General features: G+C 34.4%; 2 protein-coding genes across 4 annotated transcripts; both read right to left on the reverse strand.

The window, feature by feature from the left end:
* Window positions 1-398: 398 nt before the first annotated feature.
* Window positions 399-4,784, reverse strand: LOC117108217. Its single transcript, XM_033250178.1, has 3 exons — window positions 3,112-4,784; window positions 1,238-2,276; window positions 399-1,150 (listed from the first exon to the last, which is right to left on the reverse strand). Exons 1-3 carry the CDS (start codon window positions 3,340-3,342, stop codon window positions 399-401), a joined length of 2,022 nt encoding a protein of 673 aa, XP_033106069.1. The 5' UTR covers window positions 3,343-4,784.
* A 4,502-nt stretch (window positions 4,785-9,286) lies between these two features.
* On the reverse strand, window positions 9,287-19,852 carry LOC117108227 (inositol-pentakisphosphate 2-kinase-like). Of its 3 annotated transcripts, none has more exons than XM_033250185.1 (14): window positions 19,733-19,852; window positions 18,950-19,019; window positions 18,059-18,112; window positions 17,630-17,740; window positions 16,838-17,026; window positions 16,241-16,336; window positions 15,706-15,741; window positions 15,460-15,518; window positions 14,565-14,637; window positions 13,404-13,540; window positions 12,377-12,522; window positions 11,772-11,916; window positions 11,138-11,338; window positions 9,287-9,868 (listed from the first exon to the last, which is right to left on the reverse strand). In XM_033250185.1, exons 2-14 carry the CDS (start codon window positions 19,013-19,015, stop codon window positions 9,691-9,693), a joined length of 1,491 nt encoding a protein of 496 aa, XP_033106076.1. In that variant the 5' UTR covers window positions 19,016-19,019; window positions 19,733-19,852; the 3' UTR covers window positions 9,287-9,690. The 3 variants fall into 3 exon arrangements, with proteins under 3 accessions (XP_033106076.1, XP_033106078.1, XP_033106077.1); XM_033250187.1 differs by lacking the exon at window positions 19,733-19,852 and adding an exon at window positions 19,694-19,712; XM_033250186.1 differs by lacking the exon at window positions 19,733-19,852 and adding an exon at window positions 19,526-19,594.
* Window positions 19,853-23,988: the final 4,136 nt, after the last annotated feature.

Raw genomic sequence — 23,988 nt, forward strand, 5'->3', positions numbered from 1 at the left:
GGTCAATAAATAAAATTTAAATCAGTCTGGTGTTATTATAGTATTTGTGATTTTGATGTGCATTTTTTTATTACAAAATAATGAATAATCATTGGAAACCAAGTTATACAAAAATGTGATACAATCACATTTATTAATACTCTTGAAAAATTGAACTATGCATCTCGGGGTAGGATCGTTCAAGTCCTAAGGTCTGTAACCCGCATACCCCAAAAACTAATATGAATAAATACAGGAGGAGTTTCCTACACAAGGCTTGGCAGCCCGAAACGTATTATGTTTACTATTTGTATTTTTTTACATTTTTACAAATAACTGATAAAAGATAAAAACCAACACTACTAAAAAAAAAAACCATTTTTAACATTTTTGCAAAAGGCAACGAATGAGGAGGCGTTCTAATCGCAGAAACTGCAAGTCCAATCAAGGGCATCAATTTCGTCCTCGGACATTGATTCCACTGCATCAATGCCACAACATTTTGCGAAGCAGTGGAACCAACGTCCACATTCACACCCAATCCACAGGCATGAGTCATCATACTTCTTTTTGCATTTACTGCAAATATTTGAGTTGATTTTCATGCCTTTAGATTGGGTGGCCTTCTTTTTTGCATCTCGCTCTTGTTTTCGGCGCTGTTTCGCCTCCTCATTCGCCACCTTTTCGTCAGCTTTCGCCTGCGCATATGCGATAAACTGAGCTCCTGACAGGGCTTTAGGCATTTCGCGAGATTTTATTTCATTTGCCGAAAGCTTCCGAACTTGTTTCGGAAATCTGAGGTGTTCTATAAACACACTGGAAACACTAGGACCAGCCAGACTTGAACAGGGTGCAGGCTCTTCGGCAGTGTCCCGGGAAGGTTCATCATGTGTTAGTGCTTTAAAATATTGATTGATTGCTTTCTCTTTCAGATTTTTCCAGACGGTATATTCTTTATCATCACAGTCGTAACCATTGTCATAACGCCTTTGAAACAAATTCAGTCTCTTCTCGCCCAGCAACGACTCAATTGTGGCAAGCACAGTTGATACATCGTCCACTGGGGAGGCTGCAGCTGATGATGGTATGGCGGCAGGAACGTCTGCTTCTGCAGGTGCCTCCACTAGCGGACGGTCGTTGACGGGGGCGGCGGCGATGACGGGGGCGGCGGCTGTCTCTTATACACATCTAGATGTGTATAAGAGACAGATTCTGTACGAATGGATGATGATAATGCCGAAGATCACTTGGACAACACTTTCCTGTATTCGGACGATAATCCAGACGGGAGCGTCTACAGCGCGAAATACTTTAGATGGGGCAATTTTGTTTTTATCAATTGCATCAATTGAAAATGGAAATAGGCCTGCTTTTCGAAACCCTGACACAGCGTTCTTCTTGGTGGCAGATTCTTGCCATGCCTCGTTAAAAACGCGGCAAAATGTTTGTTTCTGAACTGTTTCACCAGGGTTATCGAACTGGTATCTTTGAACCGCCCGTTTCCATGACGCTTTCAAAGACCCGAAAACGGAAAGGTCGAGGGGTTGTAAAATATGGGAGCAATGGCTAGGGAAACAGTATAGAATTATTTTATTGTCTCTGCAAAATTTTGCAGTTTCAATATTCAGATGTGATGCGTGTCCGTCCACAAATAAGATAATGGGGAATTCTACACCGGACGCCTTTACAGACGGGTAGAAATGATTAGCCATCCACTCAAAGAAAATCTCTGAGTCGATCCACCCATTATGGCTTCTGCCAAGAAAGCTTCCTTCTGGCGCACCTAGTAAGGGGTTGTAGATGAACCGCTGTCCTGGGAAGACCATCATCGGTGGTACGTACGAACCATCAGCGTTACAACAGGCGAGTACAGTTATTTGTGAACGTGTAGAATTGCCTAAACGGTACACGTCTTTGGCACCTAGTTCGGCAATAACCCTTCCCGACTTAACACATAAGGGAAAACCAGACTCATCTGTATTGTAAAGTCGAGATGGGTCGTCTAAGATCTGAAGAACTTCATGCTCTTCCAGGTACTGCCAGAAGTTTTGGAACCAGGCCTCAATTTTGTTGAAGTCGACGATCGCCCGTTCCTTGCCAAGGTGTTCCGGAACTCTTTGCGTTAGGCGCGGATGCCGCTTAAAAAACAAAGTTGTCCACTTCCGTCCAGGACGGTTGTCGATGAAGGAATTTTTTCTGCCATCTTTATCAAGGATTTTCTTCACGGTGTCTCGCAGCTGTACATGAGTCAAGGGGTAGCCTATTCTAGACATCTCAACAAGCCAGTTTTCTAACATCTGAAAATACAATTATGAGAATATTAATGAAGTCGGCAGATTTTGATAGTTTTGATTTTATTTTATCACAACGGCGGACCCCTAAATATGGAAAGGATCGATTAAACATGCCCCTAAAACCCCTAAATTGTTAAATTTTTCGGGGGCTCCGCCCTCTCAACCGCTCTCTAAACATTTTAATCGAAACCCGACCACGCCCACTTTACTCTGGTCGGGGACCCCCACCAAAAAAATTGTACCTTGCCCCCCCCCCACTTGGCCCCCACCACCAGATTTCAGACGCTGGTGCCGCCACTGATAACAATTGCCCACCTACCTGAAGTAAATAAATCTAAAATGTATCCTTAAAGTATATGTTCGATACAGTATCGTGTGAAAAATATACTGTAGTTGAACGAACTTTTAAATAAACTAAAACGTGCGTTCCGATATTTCAATTACCGTACTTTAGAAATATGCTGTAAAAATTAGCTTTAGTATATTATATCTTGGTAAAGTAAAATTAACACAATAGTTATGGCCACTAAACCTAATTGAGGTTCCTTTAAAAAATTTGAATAGGTGCATTAGGCCCTATTTTAATCATAAATCTATTTAACGGGGTCCCAATAGCCCCGACCCTGAGTGCTTTGTACTTCACATACCTACGCCACTGATTAAAACAGTAGCCTAGGTCCAGAATTTGCCTGACTGGGGCTCCCGAAGGGAGGGTTGTGTGCTGGGCAGGGTCATCCAGAGTAAAAATTGAATTAAAAAAATTTTTGTTTCCCCCTGACAAATTATATTCTAAGCCCTAACACCGTAGACATAATCGTAGTGTTGTTTGCAAACTCACCTCTTCTTCTTCTTCATTTAAGACTGTTTTTGGTCCACATTTTCCTACAATCGGTCTGCGGCCATGTATTTTGTCCCACAACGTAGCCTGTGGGATCCCATATATAGCCGCTGCCCTGTTTTCAGATATTTCCCCTTTTTGAATCCTTTCAATGGCACGCAAAATCAACGTTGGGTCGGTATAGCGGCGCCGAACGGCTTTTTGTTTCCGAAAGACAGGTGGTGGAGCCATATCTAGGAGGAGTAATTAAGTAAATATATAATACCATAGTTGACCTACAGAGATTTAATATATTGAATTGAATATACTGTATATTTTGTTAAATCGGATTATAGGCCTAGACTGTCTTACTAAACTCGGTCTTTAATTAATATAAGCCTACATTATAGAAATTTATGATCCTGCTTCTTAAGGACTTCATAATACCAATTCAACCTGCAGTGTCTATAAATATTTCCAAGAGTGAAACTTTAAAAATCAATTTTAATACAGGGCCTCCTGGTAATACCGATTCACCTGGAAGTGTTAAGTAGGTCTACCCTACTTATTTATAGTAGTAGGATAGAGGCGTTAGTCTGGTAGACAAATGAAATAAAAACACTAGTAACACTATATAGACTAACTATTTAATAGAGTCCAAATATATATTAAATAAATAAATAAATCATGGTAGGGGACCGGGAATATTAATGAGAGAAAAGGGCGCTTATTCGAATGGGCGCCTACTACAGGAAAATTTCCCACGCCCACTGGGCGCTAATAGTAGCTATTAGCCTAGCGATCGGTTTTGTCAATTGATCGATTGATAATATTTTTTCTTAGGACACTGTAAAACGAACGTAAATCGAAAAATCCTAAATGAATAAACATATATTATACTCACCAATCAGAAGCAAGCAATGAATCGTAAGTATGTTATTGGATGAAAAATATAAGGTTTTTTAAATTGTGAGTGTAGCCTGACCTTGACCTAGATTCAAAACTACGATACACATTCCCGCCACTGGTTGGCACGTGATACCAAGCGGGAGATATAAACATCGTGAGAAAAAAGCGTGGGAAGTAAGCGTGGGAACTTTTTTTTTTTACCTCCATATGTGAAGAAAATGAGACAAGACAACAGGCAATGCAGTGAATTTTATTAAAAACAGGCTTTATTTATTGAAAAAAGAACAGAATACACAAGTATTAAACATTAATTATCATTTATCTGGAATGCATAAGCTAAAAAAGTATACTACTACCGCAATTAGGACCTTTCAATGTCTGTGTTCCAATTTGCGGTCCTCCCCTAGATTTCTCTATATATTTCTCAGTCATAAAAAATGGACGATTCTCGTATTAGCTTATTACCATAAGCAACTGCCAACAAAAATTCAAAATGCAAGCAAGTTGACAAATTGCTTACCTTTCACCAAAATGGAAAGGCCACGTGTTACATGATTGGCTATTTAAACCCAAACCTCACTTCCGGGTTTAAAAGGTCATTTTTATTTTCCTTCTCTTTGCCGATCGAACGGCTGCATCGGTAAGCGAGAGTTGTTGTTCTCGAAAAGATGCGAAGATGAAGCCGTGAAAGGTTTGAAATTGTAACTACCATGTACAGTTAATTAATTATATGTAATTAAATTGGTAATTATGGCAATATGGGCCTTTACCGCAATTTGGACCATCTACCCCTAGGCCTAGCCTCGTAGTAGTAGATGCGAACCGATAGTCTGGGCTAGGCCTAGGCCTAGCCCGGCTGATCTGACAGGCAGCAGGTAAGGTCGATGAGCGATACAGGATAGGCTAGTATCGCTCTTGTGTCAGTTTTTAACTTAACTTATGAAGAATAAAATTATATACAAGCAATAGCAAATTGATACTGATAGACATAGTCATAGGAGGCCTACCTATTTCCAAATCCAAGCCTGATTTTCACCGGATTCTCTATAAATTGTTCAGTCGTAAAATGGTCGGAACATATACATGAGTACGGGCTACCTTTCCAATGACTTCTCTTTAGCTGTACAAATTTTTCCCACTTTCTAAAAGCAACTGGGTCTTTGGGAAATACGTGCAAGCTTATGCTGTCTTTGATTACATTGCTGCATCCCATAACAACACATCGTTTCGGCATTTTATTATTCTCTTTCCATACAAAAACTTCACTGTACCATGTACAAACAACGATTGTGATTCGTTCCTCTTCTGACGTTTTCACAAAGCGGCTACCGGTAACTAACGAAGATTCGCGACTGAAAACGAGTCGCGAGTACCCTCTACAGTTTGTACCATGTTCCAAGATCAGAAATTAAAGAAAACTTACAACTTACAAGTTACTTTCAGTCAATAAAAGAACAGTGATTTTAGTAAAATTTAATATTTGCACTCATCTCACAGTATACTTACCTCTTTATTTAAACGAAACAAAGTTAATGTTGTATTCAAGTAGGCTGCCAACATTACAATCTGTCTCTTATACACATCTCTTGGAGGAGCTGCTTATTGATGGATTCACTTGGCAACTCAGTTACGATCAATGGGTAATTTGCAGTGACCTCGCGGTGTTAATGGTCGGCTTGATAAGGAATGGTTTGAAAGAGCTTGTAAGAAATCAACTTTAAATGAATATCTCAGATGTAAAAGCAATACCTTTTGTTTAAACATACCTCCTTTTTTTGAAACATACATACTTTTTTTTTTTGAATATTTGAATATATCTATATGATAAAACTGACTTCAAAGGAATCAGCAATCGACAACTTTAAATGAATATCTGAGATGTAAAAGCAATACCTTTTGTTTAAACATACCTCCTTTTTTTTTAAACATACATACTTTTTTTTTGAATATTTGAATATATCTATATGATAAAACTGACTTCAAAGGAATCAGCAATCGATTTTGAATATATCTATATGAATCGATACCTTATTTTGAATACCTTTTTTTTTTGAATATTTGAATATATCTATATGATAAAACTGACTTCAAAGGAATCTGCAATCGATTTTGAATATATCTATATGAATCGATACCTTATTTTGAATATTTGAATATATCTATATGAATCGATATTTGAATATATCTATATGATAAAACTGACTTCAAAGGAATCAGCAATCGATTTTGAATAATATATCTATATAAATCGATATTTGAATAATATATCTATATAAATCGATATTTGAATAATATATCTATATAAATCGATATTTGAATATATCTATATGATATAACTGACTTCTATATAAATCGATATTTGAATATATCTATATGATATAACTGACTTCTATATAAATCGATAGTTGAATATATCTATATGATATAACTGACTTCTATATAAATAGATATTTGAATATATCTATATGATATAACTGACTTCAAAGGAATCAGCAATGGATTTTGAATAATATATCTATATAAATCGATATTCGAATATATCTATATGATATAACTGACTTCAAAGGAATGAGCAATCGATTTTGAATAATATATCTATATAAATCGATATTCGAATATATCTATATAATATAACTGACTTCAAAGGAATCAGCAATCGATTTTGAATATGAACGAATGATTGATTAAAGTAAAGTAAAAAGAACAAACGATTGGCTGTAAATTGAATTTTAATATACTGTGTGTGTTGGGATTTTGAATGAATGAATGAATGAATGAATGAATGAATGAATGAATGAATGAATGAATGAATGAATGAATGAATGAATGAATGAATGAATGAATGAATGAATGAATGAATGAATGAATGAATGAATGAATGAATGATTGATTGATTAAAGTAAAAAGAACAAACGATTTGTGAAATGTGATAACGAGGCTGTAAATTGAATTTTAATATACTGTGTGTGTTGGGTGTAGGCCTTGTGGCGATTATACGTACGGGGATCTGAAGTTGAGGAGGCTGTAAATGCTTTAATAATAATAATAATATTTATTGACATTACACTTTTACATCAGTGGCAGCACACAAGAAAGTGGCGCAGTCAAACTTAAACTAATGAACAAATAGTAAAAACAACAACTTAAAGCTATGTGTATAAGAGACAGGCTAAACAAATGAAAGAACTTATGAACAAAGAGTAAAACAACAACTTAAAGCTAAACAAATGAAAGAACTTAACTAAAGAAAATACAACTTAGATCTAAAATAAATCATGAACATCCCTCACACAAATAATGTACATAATACACATTACGTGCATACAGTACCCCACCCAAATATGTGTGCATATATATATATATATATACACACTCATATAAATGCTTTGATGCTGATGAATTGACGTTTGTATATTAGAAGAATTTAATTCAAATTATTACAAGAAAACAAGAGGGAAAAGAATAAAAGATTTTTGAAATGTGAGAACGAGGCTGTAAATTGAATTTTACTATTGCGGAAAGGGATGCTTTGATGTTTTGTTTAAATCACTGCTATGTCACCTACTAGAGGTAATGTTTTGATTGGTTAAACACTTTTGGTACAAGTGCATATAAGCTTGCTAATATCATGGAGGTTTTGTGAGCCCGGAACGCTCCGGAACGACATGCAAGTAAAAATCCAAGATAGATATGTCTTGTATATATATATATATATATATCATATTTTTATAATCTGGAGAGACCTATTTGAAAGAAAATCTCCGTTTTCCCCCGAGTAGTCGCTAGAATCTTCGTTCAGCCATAACGTCGCGATGAGTCATCGGATTTTCACAAATCTTAGTTTGTCTGAAAGAGGGCAGCATTTTACGATCGAATAGGATAAACCTTTGAACTACTACGTACTCTAAACCAATGAAATCGTGTAAATAATATGTTATTATACATGTTCAGGGCACAGAATGGCCACGTATTGAGATTAGAATACCAAGCGACCATCGGCAACTCAGTTACGATCAATGGGTAATTTGCAGTGACCTCGCGGTGTTAATGGTCGCCTTGATAATGAATGGTTTGAAAGAGCTTGTAAGAAATCAACTTTAAATGAATATCTCAGATATAAAAGCAAACCTTTTTTTGAAACATATCTATATGATAAAACTGACTTCAAAGGAATCAGCAATCACGCATGTAGAATGCATTAAAACATGGTTGAACACCAATTTTACCTGTCCACAATGCAGGTATCAATACACCGATGGATCTTTTTTATTAGGCCTAGTCTTGTGTATGGCGATGCTAGGGCTACTGTTTATGATCTACCGTTTCTGTTGTGTGTAGGCCTAGTGGCGATTAAAAAAGATTTCAAAAAGTGTATATATTATATTATTATACGTACGGTGAATGTGAAGTCGATGATTTATTTCAATAAATTGGTACATTTGAACAAATGATTATGACTCGTTTATTTAACATGCTTAGCAGTGCTGATTTTTTTCTTTTTCTTATTATGTTATGAATTTTAATGCTCGTAAAATTTGTAAATTAAAACAATAGATGAAATTCATTTACTATTGTAAGTCTCATTTAAGACTAATTGTTGCAGAAATTGTATTAATTTTCTGTGAAATTATATGGACTATTGCTTAGGGTAGGCCTAATTTATGAGACTGCGCAGCTATGTACTTTGAAATTACTAATGAAAGCGGATTCTGCTAAGGTGAGTTTAAATGTTACATTTGAGAAAGAAAGGTGAAATAATATCTGCCTGTGTCATTATCTGATGAGGTCTGTTGACAATTGATTGAAATGTCACAGAGTACGTATATTTTTTGGTTATGATTTTTCCATGTTTGATAGTTCCAAACAATTGTGTTATTATTTCGAATCATACTGATAAACGCAATATCATGTTCAACATCCATAACTCCTTTAGAAAATATGAATTCACTTATTCCCCCTTCCACCCTTTATCCCGACCAAGTAAATTCCCCTACCCAGTACCCTGTGAAGCATAGTTTAATTAGTTGCCGTATGCCTCTTACTTATTATTGTCAATTTGCAAATTTGTGACCAACTGCTAGCAACATATACATACGTAACATAATTTATATAGTGCTATTTCATGAACATCAGAGCACTCAAAGCGTGGACCACTGTAGCTCATTCAATAACTGTCTTCCCCCCCCCCAATTGTCTTCATGTGTGAGCTTGCCAATAACCTGGTACCAGCTACTCTCATCTGACCGCAACACTACTGTCTCTCTCAATAACTTGAACAGAGAAAAAATCATTAAACATTATTCTGTTTGAGATGGAAGATTTTATTATAAAATCAACATAAAACAAACATTATGAATTGCAATACCACAATGTCCAATAAATCACCAAGAATATTTTTTTTTCCAATAAATTAATTTATCTTAAAACTGTTAATGTTGTATTCAAGTAGGCTGCCAACATTACAATATATCCATATTTACTAGAGTACTGGAAGTATATAAGGTGAGATAAGTATAGCTAACACTAAATATGTATTAAACATTATATATATTACCATGTACAGTAATAACTTACACATAATGAAATAACCATATACAAATGTTAGAATAAAACACGTGGTCCACTGAGCTGTTTATAGAATTATGAAAGGATGTAATAATCATAGAACTATATATAATGTTGTGCCCTTTATCAAGAAGACATGTCTTCATGTTCATAGTATTTCTTGTAATATTGCGTTATGTCTTGATCTAGTCTGTCATACATGGGGATACGCGTAGATGGCTTTGGGTCTAGGTCTACAATTCTACACTGATATAAAAACCTGCTGCCATTGCGTGAAGAGATAGATGGTATCGATTCTTCCATTCTGCAAAAGGAAGACAAAAACAAACAAATTGAATATTTGTTGATTATTGATGATTTCTTTCAGAATGAATAAATATGGCCATTTCTACTACAGTAGAACCCCTAATACAAAAAAAAAAAAACATGTTTACACTTTGTTGTTTGTGATTCCTGTTTGTTCTCTACCTGTTGTTTTGACACTGCGCCTTGAGCACCAATTTTGGTGGTGAAATTTGCACTTTAAAAATTATTATTATTATTATTATTTTTATTATTATTATTTATTATTATTATTATTATTAAGGGGACACATTCAGCACCAAAACGTTTCCTCTTAATAGGGTTGTCCCCTAAATATATTGTTTAAAAGATATGTTTTCCCTTGTTTTGTGGCGAAAAAGTGTCCCCTTAATAGGGGTGTTTGGATTTGGATTTGAATTTAATTCGGTGTATACACCAAGGATATCCCAGGAAAGTCTAGAAGAAGACCTGTTTCCAGTGGGGTCCTTCTGGTGGTGATTGGGCAGCACACCGAGAGACAATCCCCTACTCTTTTCCGAAGAGTTTACTGCGTTCTTTAACGTGCACTTGGGCCATAATGCACATGGGAGCAACAGCTTGAACGTCTCATCCAAAAGATGGTGTGCTATTGTAACTTGTATTTTAACCCTCTAGCTGAAACACAAGGAGAGGCAGCGATGGGAATTGAACCGGGGACCTAGAGATATCCACAGTTTAACGCACACACAGTGGCTACCGCCAGATTAGCCGACTGAGCTAAGCTGTTCATGTATTTAAAGAGTATAATCACTATCTATCAATATGGCTTAACTAGATGGGAAATAGGAAAGGAAAACAGTTAATACTTAAGTATATATGTGACAACAATAAGTAAGTGCTCAGAAAAAAAGACATTGTAAGGCTTTGAATAGAAGCCCTGAGCTGGCTCTTTTGTTTATGAATCTTCTTTTCGAGATGGGCTTCTTTTCAAGATTACTTTCGCAAACTAAATAGGGGGCTTCTTTTAAGATGAATGCTATAAATTTTGGAATTGCTACTATACAACATTTTTTAACTGTGGAATTCGAAATTCCTTTTAATATTTTTTAGATTTTAACCATGTTTGCACACCGACAAACTATGATAATAATCAACTATAATGTCAGTCTGAATGTCTCGAAAGAAGCCCATATTATCTTAGATTTTCTAGATGGGCTTCTTCGAGCTTAAGCCCATGGGGCTTATATTCGAAGTTTTACGGTAGTAAGATAGCGGCAATAATTGTACTTACTGTGTAGCACTTGCTTGCTGTAATGTTAGCATTATAGAGCAGTCCTTGGTAGTTGCGGCAATGAGAAACTCCCTAATCTTTTGCACAGCATAATCAAGTGTTGATTCAATGCTTGAGTTGATGTTTTCTGTTAGCTTAGGCATCTTCGGAAGTTGCTCTATAAACGATTGACTGAAAGGTCCCTCTAGACAATATTTCTCCCTGAATAAATAGAGAAAGTCGTGGCAGTTAACTTTCTTCTTACAACATAACAGATAGTAGTATTTAGGAAGTACAGCTTTAAATAGGGAAATAAACTAAAGGCAAAGGAGCTAACATCACTACTTTGTTTACCACAACATTGATGGTCAAATTGAGCACACAACTTGCAGAAGTAGTTCACAGTCAACAGCTTATAGCTTTATAAATTCAAAACTGTATCTCAGGGCTCTCAGGCCGACGTGCCAATCTCTCATTCCTTGGTATTTGGGGTAGACTGTGCAATGCTGTGGAACATTCAACACTCCTCCCCCACGAGCACCATCCCAGCAATACCACTACTCATTCATTCTCAGACCTAACCTGAAAGTTGAGTCTCTGACTTTGCACTAAGCATCCACCTTTATAGTAATGTAGTGCAATGCATTTTTCCTACCTGTCTTCAGGGTGATGAGCTAAATGCTCCTGTAAGCGTTGGTACAATGGATAGATGCCCTCGATGTCCAGGTCATCATACTGTTGCACTTTCAATATTCGGTCCAAAATACAGCCAGACGGTAAAGATGAATTTTCCGATTCCTCTGCATAATTATAAAATATATCATTAATATAATTGTATTTATATATTTTTGTAATACTGTATTTTTAATGTTTATAATGCCAAATGAAATTAAATGTACTGCAACAGGCCCATAACCAAGATTTCTTAAGGGGATTTAGCTGTGAGAGCAAAGGGTAGAGAGTGAGTGTAGTCATTTCATGTAGTGCACGAGAAGAGCCCCAGCAGGGGGTTATTTCATCATTTTGAAGGTACTTAATCCAATGGAAGAAATGGTTCTGTTTATTATTGAGTGGTGACTAAAACAACAGAATTTCGGCTGAGCCACATTAGCCTCCCCTTGTTTACGGACCTTTGCAATAGATAATGTATTATAGCATTTGTTATTTCCATTATAACATAGTTTTCTCTTTTAGGAATTGTTTTTGAAAGGTTGAATCGCTGACCTAAAGTAAATAATCAAATTTTAATTGAAACCTTACTCTTAGATTTAGATTTGTAACAACTTGCTAAACAATGTTTGTTGGTTTGTGGTCGTGTACAGGACACCCTCGGTGTCGATTCACTATCCACTTCAGAAACCATGAGTACCTTCCGTATGACATGAAGGAAGTCTTGTAGACAGGAACTATAAAATGGAAAGGTAAATATTACATTGATTTAATATTGGGCCATAAGTAACAGAAACTGAAATTTAACAAAATCTACAAGTAAATTATGTCTATTTAAAGGTAGTCAAACCTGCCGTCAAAATTGTTTAGTCTCTAATACCCACTTACATTTGACCCCGGGTTCCTGTAATCCCAAGTCCATTATAAGTAGATTATCTATGTATATTTGCATGTTTCCTTGAGCATGTTAAATTTCTGCGTAATTTTAAAGTATTAAACAGCTAATGGGCCTCGATGGACAATAACAAGAAAGTGATAAACTGAATTAAACCAAAGAAAGTCAGGCGTACCTGCCACAGTGCAGTAGTAGTCAGGCGTACCTGCCACTTAGTATACACAGGAAGCATAGTTAAACTACAGCACTTTTTGTATGTATTCTATACACTATGGAACTAGCTGTACTGTTCTCCAACACGCTCCAGTCTCTTTTCGAGTCATAGAGGTTAAATTTTGTTTTCTTTCACCTTTAAAGTAGAAGCAACCTTCACAAAGACATACAATCTGTGCTAAATTTAATTAACTTTAAAATGTAATCATTTTATCCATTGCAATCATGTAAGTATTTTTTTTTTTGTATTCTATTTTTTTTTTTTGTATTCTTTATCTTTTACCTGTCCCATAGATTTATCAAAGTTTATTGTATCTTCAATGTATTTGAGGGCCACAAATGATTTGCTGGATGGGCTACCCTCCTTAAACATGGTTTTAAATAAATAAATAAATTTCTTATGTATGTATTTAGTAAACAATCAACAACTAAACTGCCTAATCTCAAAATCCATTTTTTCTAATACACAACTGATTGAGTTCATTATCTTATTATTCGTAGAAGACTTACTGATTAAAATCTTTGTGGTCATCCTCTGTGGTTTTATCCTGTTTTTCAAATTGCAACTTTAAAATGTCAACCAGTCTCTTGTGATCATCTAATGTCGGCATGTAACGTCCATTGTTAGCAAAAATTAACCGACCATTCTGTGGTTTAGACAAATAACAGAACTGTGAATGTCAATAAATTATTTATTATTTCCGTGGTTTAGTGGTTAATCCCACAGTCCCAGATTCTGAGGTTCACCCTACATCAGGACTTACAACGATAGAATTAATAGAGTAATTGAATAAAGATGGAAAAAAATAAGACTAGAACTATAGCTTGGTTAAGATGCTTGCCTTCATTCAAATCACAGGGTCTGGAGTTAAAATTCTTAAACACACAAATTTTATTTTCTGAAAACTATTACAACATCAAATATACTTGCTGGTGAATGTGAAAAATCTTATGTTCTTCTAACATGTTACATAACATGTTGCACACAGTGTCAGAGCCAATTGGGGTTGTGTGCTAAGTCTCCTTACCAGACAAGCCAGGTTCCCTCACCCCATCATTGTCCATGACTTTTTAAACCCATTTTGTTCTACACATCTTAGAATTGATTAAAATGGCTTGAGATTGCCCCATTTTCCTAAGGCAGCAGCGTTTCTTCTCACAGAACTTGTCTGAACCCTGTCAGACAGCTTAGTCTTCACCCCTGAATTCATATCCATGAGATACCATTGATTTTGCCCTATAATGAGTTTGTCATAAATCCATATCTGAATTATTAGTTAGATAAGGCAAGACTTCTTTTTATCCTTGTTTTGCAAACTTATTTTTTTACAGATCATTAAAAGGCGAAAAAAACACATTAAGAAATTTGTTTTCTTATTTAGCAAAAAGTTTTGCCAAAAACATCCAGATGGAGGAGAAAATACAAATATAATTTAATTGGTGAATGCAAACAGTGTATAGTAGTAATGGGATGGTTAAATGCTTTAAATTTATATAATTAGGAAGAAATATATCTTATTTTAGGAGATTTCACGGCAGCGAAAGGCTTATTAAGAATAAAGAAAAACTTTTATCTTTTTCTGAAATTTCAGTTTTTTTGTGGCTGCAGGTGCGCTAATTGGCCAAAAATGGAATTTTAAAAAAAATATTTCTAATTGATAACTGACTTACCAAGAATACTCTAAGATTGTTCTGTGGTGTTTTTATGAGGCAATTGAGAGCATACATCATTCTGTCTTCATTCCTATAAATCCAAAGAACAGTGGTAACCAGAAATACATTAATCTATTTACTAATTCAACTCCATCTACATGTGCAAACTTATGATGCAGGTACTAAATATAAACCACATTATACTTATCACCTGTAGATATGTGAGTCTCTTGGTACTAGAGAGGAAATGTGTGTAATACCTGATAAATTTCATCATCCACCATCAGCTTTATTTTGATCTTTGAATTAAATTTCAATTTAATTCAAAGATTTAATTTTAATGTACTTTAGTCAATTCATAGCATTACAGCTATGCTTAAATATGGTCATGATGACATCACATCATGACCATATATAGGCACTTCATGACTATATATGGCCATTCAACAGATTTTCGTTCAGAGATTTAGAACAGGAAACAAACAAAGTGAAATGATGAATAGACAGTGATAAAACTGATGTAGGAAATAAGCTAAATTACATGAGACAGAAATAAACAACATGTAATACAAAAGAAGACAATAATACACAAAGATTAACATCTTGATCTAATGTATAAACAGATAACTAGTGTAATAACATATATACAATTAAATATTGTCACAAAATATATAAAGTATTTGTGAGTATACAGTACTTCTATGATGAAGTTCATGAAGAGGCTTTTGGCTGATGGTGATCATGATGATGGTCATGTAAATGTTGATCATCATGAGAATGATGTTCATGATCATGATCATAATCATAATCATCATCATTTTGGCGATGTTATGTTGAAGAAGTTGATGTTACCAATAATAATGGCCTGTGAATAAAATCATTGGAAGGAAATTGCCTAAAAAAAGTTACAAACCCTGAGAATAGGTCCAGGGGGCAGTATAAACTAGCAGATTCCCAGGTTCCATACTCTACCTGAAAAAAGCAAGAGATATTTAACATCACTGTTCTTGTCATGAAAAAACAGAATTGAATCACACAATTAAAAACAAATCTCTTAAGAAGGCATCCCATACATTTTTATTATTATCATAACTTTCCTAGGAAGTGCGCTATACATTATTATTATTATATAATCAGTATGTTACTAGTATTACCATACCTTATGATTTCCTGGATTAACATTTGGCAAAGAGAGCTGGGAATAAACCAAAACAAGAATTTGCTGAATTTATTATCATTTTAAGTATATGTGTGTGTAAAGCTCTGTTCACATTGCCCATATATGGTCATGATTTGCCCACATATGGTCATGATGTGATGTCATCATGACCATATTTAGACATGTCACATGTTTTTGTGCAAATAAAATTTGATAGTCTGGACAGGGCTTATGAATATGCGAGAGGTCGCAGGTTCGAATCCCGTCGGAGGCATTTTATTACACAATGATTTTTCATAGGACTTTATTCGTTGAAAAGCTACAGGGTAGTGTGCTTAATCAAGAGAATATAAACACTTGTGTGTAATGAAACAGGGTTTTAAATACAATGTATACCTGTCTCTTATACACATCTTGTGTGTGTGTGTATAGCATACAAAATGTGGCAAGAATTGTGTGTTGCAGTTTTACCTAAGTGAGGACATATCACGTCTTTTAAGAGCCATGCTATGATATGACAGATATATGCTCTTACCTTCAATTTTTGATACATACAAAATCTACAGGCTGACCTTTTGATTGACCTTTCTGGGCTAATCTGCTTCAAGTCTGGAAGTAATCCCATTTTCGGCTAAAACAAAAAATGTTTTTGTACAAGGAATTAATTAGCATAATGGTTAAATTTCAACAGTACCCTAATGTTTAATTTCCATTTTTATTCTTAACTTGAATATTATCTTATTGTTACATTGTATTTATTAACATTAACTGTTACATGCATATTAAAGGAAAATAAAATTATTCAACATCACAGCTGGTATTTAAAGGTGTGTTCTAGTGTACCCATTTTATATGGAAGATACCTTCCAGATAACAGGACCACACCAAGAAAAACCCATTTGATCTTGATCAAACTGTCCTAAAATGTCTCCACAGCATTTTCAATTCCATTTACTTTGTCTCAGTAAAATAAACAAAACAACAACTGGTTACAATGCAACATAAAATAAGCAAAAAATATCAGAAACAGAGCGAGACAGGATTCCTAAAAGCGAACAAAACCACTATCGAGTAGGTCTCCTACACACACATTTGGAATAAATATTGAATGAATAACACATTTTCATCTCACCTTTATTTCAACACATAATACTGGGTTTAAATTCTTAGAATTTGAGGGCTGCATAAAACAGAAGTCTGGTAGACATATGCCATAGCCACTGTACTCATCTATTTCAGTGTTGAGTCGTTTGAGTGGCCTGGATTTCCTCACCTTTTCACTCACACTGTTTATAAAATCTTTGGAAATCGGTACAATCTCCTACCAAAATATTTACCAAAATATTTTCAAATGCAATAGAACTAATCAAAAACATAATAAAATATTGCAATACTCTGAATTTGATGTGCTTCAAATTGTCAAAGAAAACAAAATTCAAGTGTTATAATACTGAACGATAAAAGTTATCTTATTTCAGGTACAGGTTATATTCATATCAAACTTGTAATTCATACATATTAAACAACACAATGCTGTACTTAACAGATATACACTTGAAAAAGCACCATATGGTATCATAATCCTCTCTATGGTATTATTTATTATTTCCTGACCTTACAACAAGTACTTGTCTTGTTTAAAAAAATGTATACTATTGCACTTTATAGCAAATAGTAACTACTGTATAATATTCAAAAATGATTTACTTTTGAGTTTATAGTAAATTACATCAATCCTTTTGTCAATAAATCTTGTGTTAAAATTATTAGTAATATTAATGCAATATGTTTTTTCCTTGGAATTTAGCTATCATTGTGTATGTTTTTTTTAATTATCCTGTTTTTGTTTTTAAGTGATTTAAGATTATCTAAAAAAATTCATTCATTTATTTATTTATTCGTTCAATAAAATGATCATACATACAGCAATTGCCACAAACTGTTCACCCAGAAGAGGTCTAAGTACTTGCTCAGAGTACTGCAATGTCCTCCGACATCTTTGCAAACTATCTTCACCTCCAACAGTCTTGGTATCCTGCAAGGACATAATATAATATTATCTCAACCCGATGTAGGCTTGTGAGAGAAGAGCTACAAACCCCCCTCCCCCATATATGTTTTTTGATACTTACAAGAAAAGACAGCTCACTATCAAAACTTTTTTGACAAAAAACTCTTGTATGCCCATATATAGTCATGATGTGCCTATATTTGGTCATGATGTGATGTCATCATGACCATAATTAGGCATGTCACATGTTTTTGTCAAATAAAATTTGATAGTGTGGACAGGGCTTTAAGCAATTATAAAAGTACAGAAGTGTGAATACGGCATAAATGGAATATGTCCTACATTGCATTCAGTCTTCACAAATTCCCTCTTTCTCAACTTGTACACTTTCCTTTCCTGAAAAATATGAGATTAAATATGTAAAAGTGTAATTAATATTTATCAAATAAAATTTATATATTATTAAATGAGGAATGTTTAGATTACATACTCAGGTATATGACAATACCAATAACTTGAATTTTTGCCACAACATCCCTCAGATATATCGAATATGCTCGAATAAGTGCTGAACCAAACATGATTTTTTTTCCGCTAAGGGCCACTCTCAAATAAGCGCCTTATTCTATTTTGAATAAGAATAAATGCCGCAGCGCTTGAGAGTACTGTACATATTATTACCCTGTATGTAATGAAACACTTTGAGAAACAGGGTTTTAAATACAATGTATACTGTGATAGTGTAATTAATATTTATAAAATAAAATGTATATATTATTAAATGAGGAATGTTTAGATTACATACTCTGGTATCTGACAATACCAATATCTTGTAGTTCAATTTTTGCCACAACTTAGCCATTTTGCCACAACATCCCTCAGATATATCGTATATGCTCGAATAAGCGCTGAACTAAACATGACACGCAAATATTTTGTTAATAAGCGCCACTCTCGAATAAGTGCTGCTCTCAAATAAGCGCTACACTGAAGCCTCCAAAAAAATTATTTGAGCATTTATGGTACTCTTGGAATCTAGAATTGAATTAAAACTTGGGTTGGCCAGCAAATATTGAAAACATTGCAGTGGTATAAAGATAGATCAGTTTCACTAAAAGGCACATACTACCGCACACCTGCATGTGTGATACAGTATGTGTGCTTTCTTGAGACCCAGGTAGACCTGCCTCCTGCCTGGTAGCTGTCGACTTTATCTTCTTATCTAAAGTTTACCTTGATGTTAGAAATTACTAAGGATGAGTTTCCTTCCCCTCTGTATATCCAATCGGAGATATCCATTGTGCTGTCAAGAAAGAAAAACGATAACTATGAGTAATATTGTACACTTGTGTACATTCCCAAATTGTATTCCATCCCTCCAGATGAAACGCATAGGGAGCAGTAACATAATTGAACCAGGGACTCGGAATGTATCATAGTATTAATATATACAAAAACGCCTAGAAACCGGTCCGCACATGCCAAAATAAGGGCCAATTTCCACACAAATTTTGCTTTAATAATTAGACATCATTCTATGTCTCATAAATATACAAATTTAAATTACTATTCTGCACAACTATTTCCGAGTGATTTTCCATGAAATTTTGAGTTAGTTTTCTGCAAGCAAACTACTTTTCTCTGTGGCCAGTAACCGAAAATCATTCACCAAGGGCATGGATCTTCACGGTTTAGCGAACACTGCTAACAAAAGCGTGTAGTTTAAGAAACCGACTGAATTGTACTGCTCTCACTTACATCAGTTGGTATATACTTATTACTTCAAAAATCATTCTAGGTGGTACTCACCACCGATACGACACTTTAACAGCCACAGGTCATCTAGGCCTGCCTAGGCCTAGTAGTAGTACTAGTAGGCCTTGGCCTACTCGTTGTAGCGTACTCCTGGGCCTACTAGGCCTAGGCTACCGGTACCGGCAAATGTGCAATATTAATTAATAAAATAATTAAACGTACGATACGCTTTAGAAAGTACAGCTCATATAAATACTTTACCAGAATACAGATTTTCTTTATAGCCTAACTGGACAAAAACAGGTAAAAACTGCAAAAATCTTTTTCTCTCGGACGCACATCATTGAAATGTATAGCGCCCTCAACAGTTTCCAATTGGTGGTCAAATTTTTTGTCTCTGGTACCTACCTGTACGTTCGGTACCGGTACGTTGCGCAACGGCAGGGCCACACCTCGTCGTTTACACTACTACAGAAATAATGTATACATTTTCATGAGCATATGGTGGGGGGGGGGGGTGCATATTTAATGTATTTCCGTATCCGATTTAAATTTTAACAATTACTTGGCGTCTTTAGTTGTAGGCCTACAATGACTAGATCGTCTGAAGCTGAAGCAACATCTGTACATAGTCTTCATTTTATTTACTTAGTATTTCATTTATTTATTTGATCATCAATATACATATACAGAAAAGATACGAGCGAGATCCAGCTAAAAATTAGCACCAGCACCCGACTGCCCCACCCCAACCAGGCATAGTCTTCTAACCTCCCTAAATACCTATTTAAAAAAAATGAAATTATCATTACTTCATTTTTATCTTTTTTTAATAGGGAAACGAACTTGACAACCCAATAGAAAAACTTCACAAATACAATTGTAATTGGAGATCGTTAAAATAATACATATAATAAGACTGCAATAAACAAAAATATAGAGAAAAGGCAACACTATTCTTTAATTGGAATTTTTCTTTCGTAATCTTTTCACGTGTTTACAATTCAGAAGTTAATAGACCATTTTTATCGGGATTATTTTGAAACAGCGCCTCCAACATCTCACAACCCACGGGGTTGGGGAGGGGGCTTTCAGGCCTGAACCACTGATCTCTACTATAATAATTTTTTTTCCGTTTTAAAATATTTGTGCTCGTTATTTATTTAGTTTTATCGATCATTTAATCCATGATGGTAACTAGGCCTATGTAGAGCGAAATGCTAGGCCTCTGAAAAAATACCCCAGTGGTAGCTGCCAGGTTATCGGAAATGTTCATTTCGTGAAAATAGTCTATAGATTCTCCCCACCTCACCCAGGCATATTATGCTGATCTATTTTTTTAAATACGACGCTTTTCCTTTTAAAAATGAAATCATTCATTTATTCTCTTTTAAGGGAACCGATCTTGACAACCCAAGAGAGCAACTTCCCAAATACAAGTGGTAATTGGAGATCGTTAAAATAATATAATATATAAAAATTAGAATAAACAGAAAGTATAGAGGAAAAAGCAAGATTACTACTTGGTCTAAAATTGGAATTTTTATTTCGTAATCTAGTGTTGCCCCTTCAAGAGGTCAATAGGGAAAGAACTACGTCTACGATATAAGATTTAAGAATAAGAATCAGGAAATTTTGAAGGATGTGTGGGTAAATGAGAAGTTTATTTGTCTGAAGAAATGTGAAATTATTAAATTCCTTTCTAACCTACTTATAAAGTTCGCCTGTTTCTTTGCCATTCGCCTGCAGCGTATTAAATTCGATACGTCTATCTATGACAAAATGTCATTTGATCAGGCTAAACAACAAAGCTATTTCATCAGGATATAATTTTGTTAGGTTTAGGCCTAAATATTAAATGTTGATTATTTTTCATGGTGGAAAATAAACCGCCATGTTCGCATTCTATATACAAGCAAAACATAAAGCAATGAGTTTTATTTAAAACTATAAGCACATTGCTTGCGCGCTCCATTAGCTTTAGAATTGAATCAGTTCACGTAAACAATTTCAAGAAATGTACATGTCGTATACTTTACAGTTCAAATGGTACGCGTATTTTTTATAGGCCACCCGTACTTTCATTGACAGGGTACCAGCATGATATTTATAAACTTAGTCCTGGCTTACGATAGTAAGCCTATTTGTTTATTACAATATAATTTAGTATCTAATTATCGCTTGTCGACGGTTTGGTACGCTTTAGCTTGATGTGGCTGGATCATTGATTATAGGCCTATATCCTTCTTGCATGGCAAGCAACATTTTAAATATAAACTAAAAATTTAAATAAACGTATAAAGTATCGTTTCATCTTGTTATTTGCGAAAGTAATTGTTTGCTTATAACCCTTGTTTTAAAAAGAAAAACATATAATAAATATGATACGCAGTCATTATTTTTAAAGATATTTTTGTGAACAAGGATTACACAACCATAATTAAAAGCTGATCCTTAAAGTTTATTGTGCATGTTTATTTGTTTCTTTATCCCGAATTCAGTTCTAATCCTTATCATTGTTGATTGATATTAATCATGGATGCTTAATTTTAATCAAACAATGATAAAGGATTAGGATGAACATGGTTTGTTGGCTCGATAATATTCTAGTTGGGTATTGAGTTGTTTATTTGTTTCATGTCCGGCCATGAATTTTCAATTTCGTTAACCTTTTGCCATCCTCCGACCTTAAGTCTGTACTTCCTAATCGAGGTTACAACAAGGCCTGAACTTGGGACCCCGTTTCCTTGACCATGGTATGAACATTGACGTAACAATGCCTATGGCCATGATTAAGATCTTATACTTGAACATAACAATTTTTTATTTCCATTATAAATCTCCTAGTTGGTCCTTGTCATTGAATAATACCAGGGTATTATTATTTTGTTTGAACAACTACAGAGGTTGTGCAAAATAACGTAGTTCATTGGTTATATTATACATCCTTTGAAATATAGCATAATGCCGTATGAATTTTTAAACACGTTTACTTGATACATGCTCAATGTGTTGATAAATGGAAGATATGCTATTTTTTTTTTAAATATTACTCACTTACACCGACACGGAAATCCTTTGTCTATTATCGACTGGTCATGAACTCATGATAGTTTAATTTTTACAGTTTTATTATAAATATGGTGTGATCTATTTTTGTTCTTAATTTAGCTTAATTTAATATACATGCTATAATTGTAAAAACCATGGAAACTAAGTTGTTCATATCCGCCATTAGTTATGTGCAGCTTATTGTATACATATAAGGCCTAGTAATATTCACATTAATAATATTATTCACTATCATAATTATATATTGTGCCATAACGTTCTGTAATTAAATTCTGTAATAATAGGCCTACTCTCCATTTGGCTTTTAAACATTATTGTTATCACGAATAGTATTAGTGTGGCATTTTTGCTAGCAATGGTTGTTCTGTCAATTTTACATTGATCTAACAAGCACATCGTAATGAATACTGTACCACTTTTTTAAAATAATGAATCAGCACTGTGTAACTATAGCGCCCTCTATTATATATTTTACAATCGTTTACTTGTTTTGTTGTTATTAAGATGATGATGATGATGATGATGATGATGATGATGATGATAATGATGAAGGCTACGATATCGGAGGATGATGACGATTATATTTTGATATGATGATGATGACGATGATGATAATGATTATAAATTTGATGATGATAATGATGATGATGATTAAAATAATCATGTTGGTGGTAATAGTGATGATTATGAATATTGTAATCCCTCAGCCTGTCTGTTACCATAATTACTATTAAGCCTATTACCATTGTAATCATCATTAGCAATTATACACATTAAGTACATATGAGACTAGTCGAGATTATTCATTAACACAAACTTTCGTGTACACAGTACACTAATCCTTCAGGCGAACATGTTCACAATATTCATGTATTCTGTGGCGCGGTTTAGTAGGCCATAATAGGAAAATTTTACCTGTTTTAACAAAGCAATAATAATAAGAATAAAGTCAACATCGTAATTACAGCATAAATGAGATCAAATCGAGTTTATAGTCTTTGTGTTGAACAGCGATCAATAAAAATAATATCTGCCTAACAAGTTATGATATAACAAAGACTCGATATTTTATTGTTATATTATTGGAGCGCTCAGCTCGAGTGGGTAATTAGGATAATTCGTCATTTAAATTCAATCTCTCGCATATGGATCGCGAAAGAAAGTACGGTGACAATGAAAACGTTAATATATTAGTCTATACATTGAAGTAATATGGCTACATAAAGTACTGTACAGAAATTAAAAGTGTGTATAAATTGAAGATAATGAGACAGAGAATTTGAAATACATGGAATTAATTTAAAAATCAATTACGGTATAGGCCTATAACAAAACAAAGAGACGTGTATGTATACAAATTATTCATTTATTATAATCTCTGTAAGGTTATGAAATTTGGGCCTACACAAAGTTATATTACTGTATTAATATTGTTGAAATAGATA

Source organism: Anneissia japonica, unplaced genomic scaffold (assembly GCF_011630105.1).
Source record: "Anneissia japonica isolate Jap-2015-1 unplaced genomic scaffold, ASM1163010v1 scaffold38271_len224072_cov190, whole genome shotgun sequence".
NCBI lineage: Eukaryota > Metazoa > Echinodermata > Crinoidea > Comatulida > Comatulidae > Anneissia > Anneissia japonica.

Excerpts from the sequence above, each read along its gene's own strand:
- LOC117108217 (XM_033250178.1), bottom strand. The coding sequence starts at position 3,342 with ATGGCTCCACCACCTGTCTTTCGGAAACAAAAAGCCGTTCGGCGCCGC. Across the intron at positions 2,277-3,111 it reads TAAATGAAGAAGAAGAAGAG|ATGTTAGAAAACTGGCTTGT; the intron begins GTGAGTTTGCAA and ends TTGTATTTTCAG. Across the intron at positions 1,151-1,237 it reads TATCGTCCGAATACAGGAAA|CCGCCGCCCCCGTCATCGCC; the intron begins GTGTTGTCCAAG and ends TATAAGAGACAG.
- LOC117108227 (XM_033250185.1), bottom strand. The coding sequence starts at position 19,015 with ATGGATATCTCCGATTGGATATACAGAGGGGAAGGAAACTCATCCTTA. Across the intron at positions 18,113-18,949 it reads TAGTAATTTCTAACATCAAG|GAAAGGAAAGTGTACAAGTT; the intron begins GTAAACTTTAGA and ends CATATTTTTCAG. Across the intron at positions 17,027-17,629 it reads AACAGTTTGTGGCAATTGCT|GAGATTGTACCGATTTCCAA; the intron begins GTATGTATGATC and ends ATATTTTGGTAG.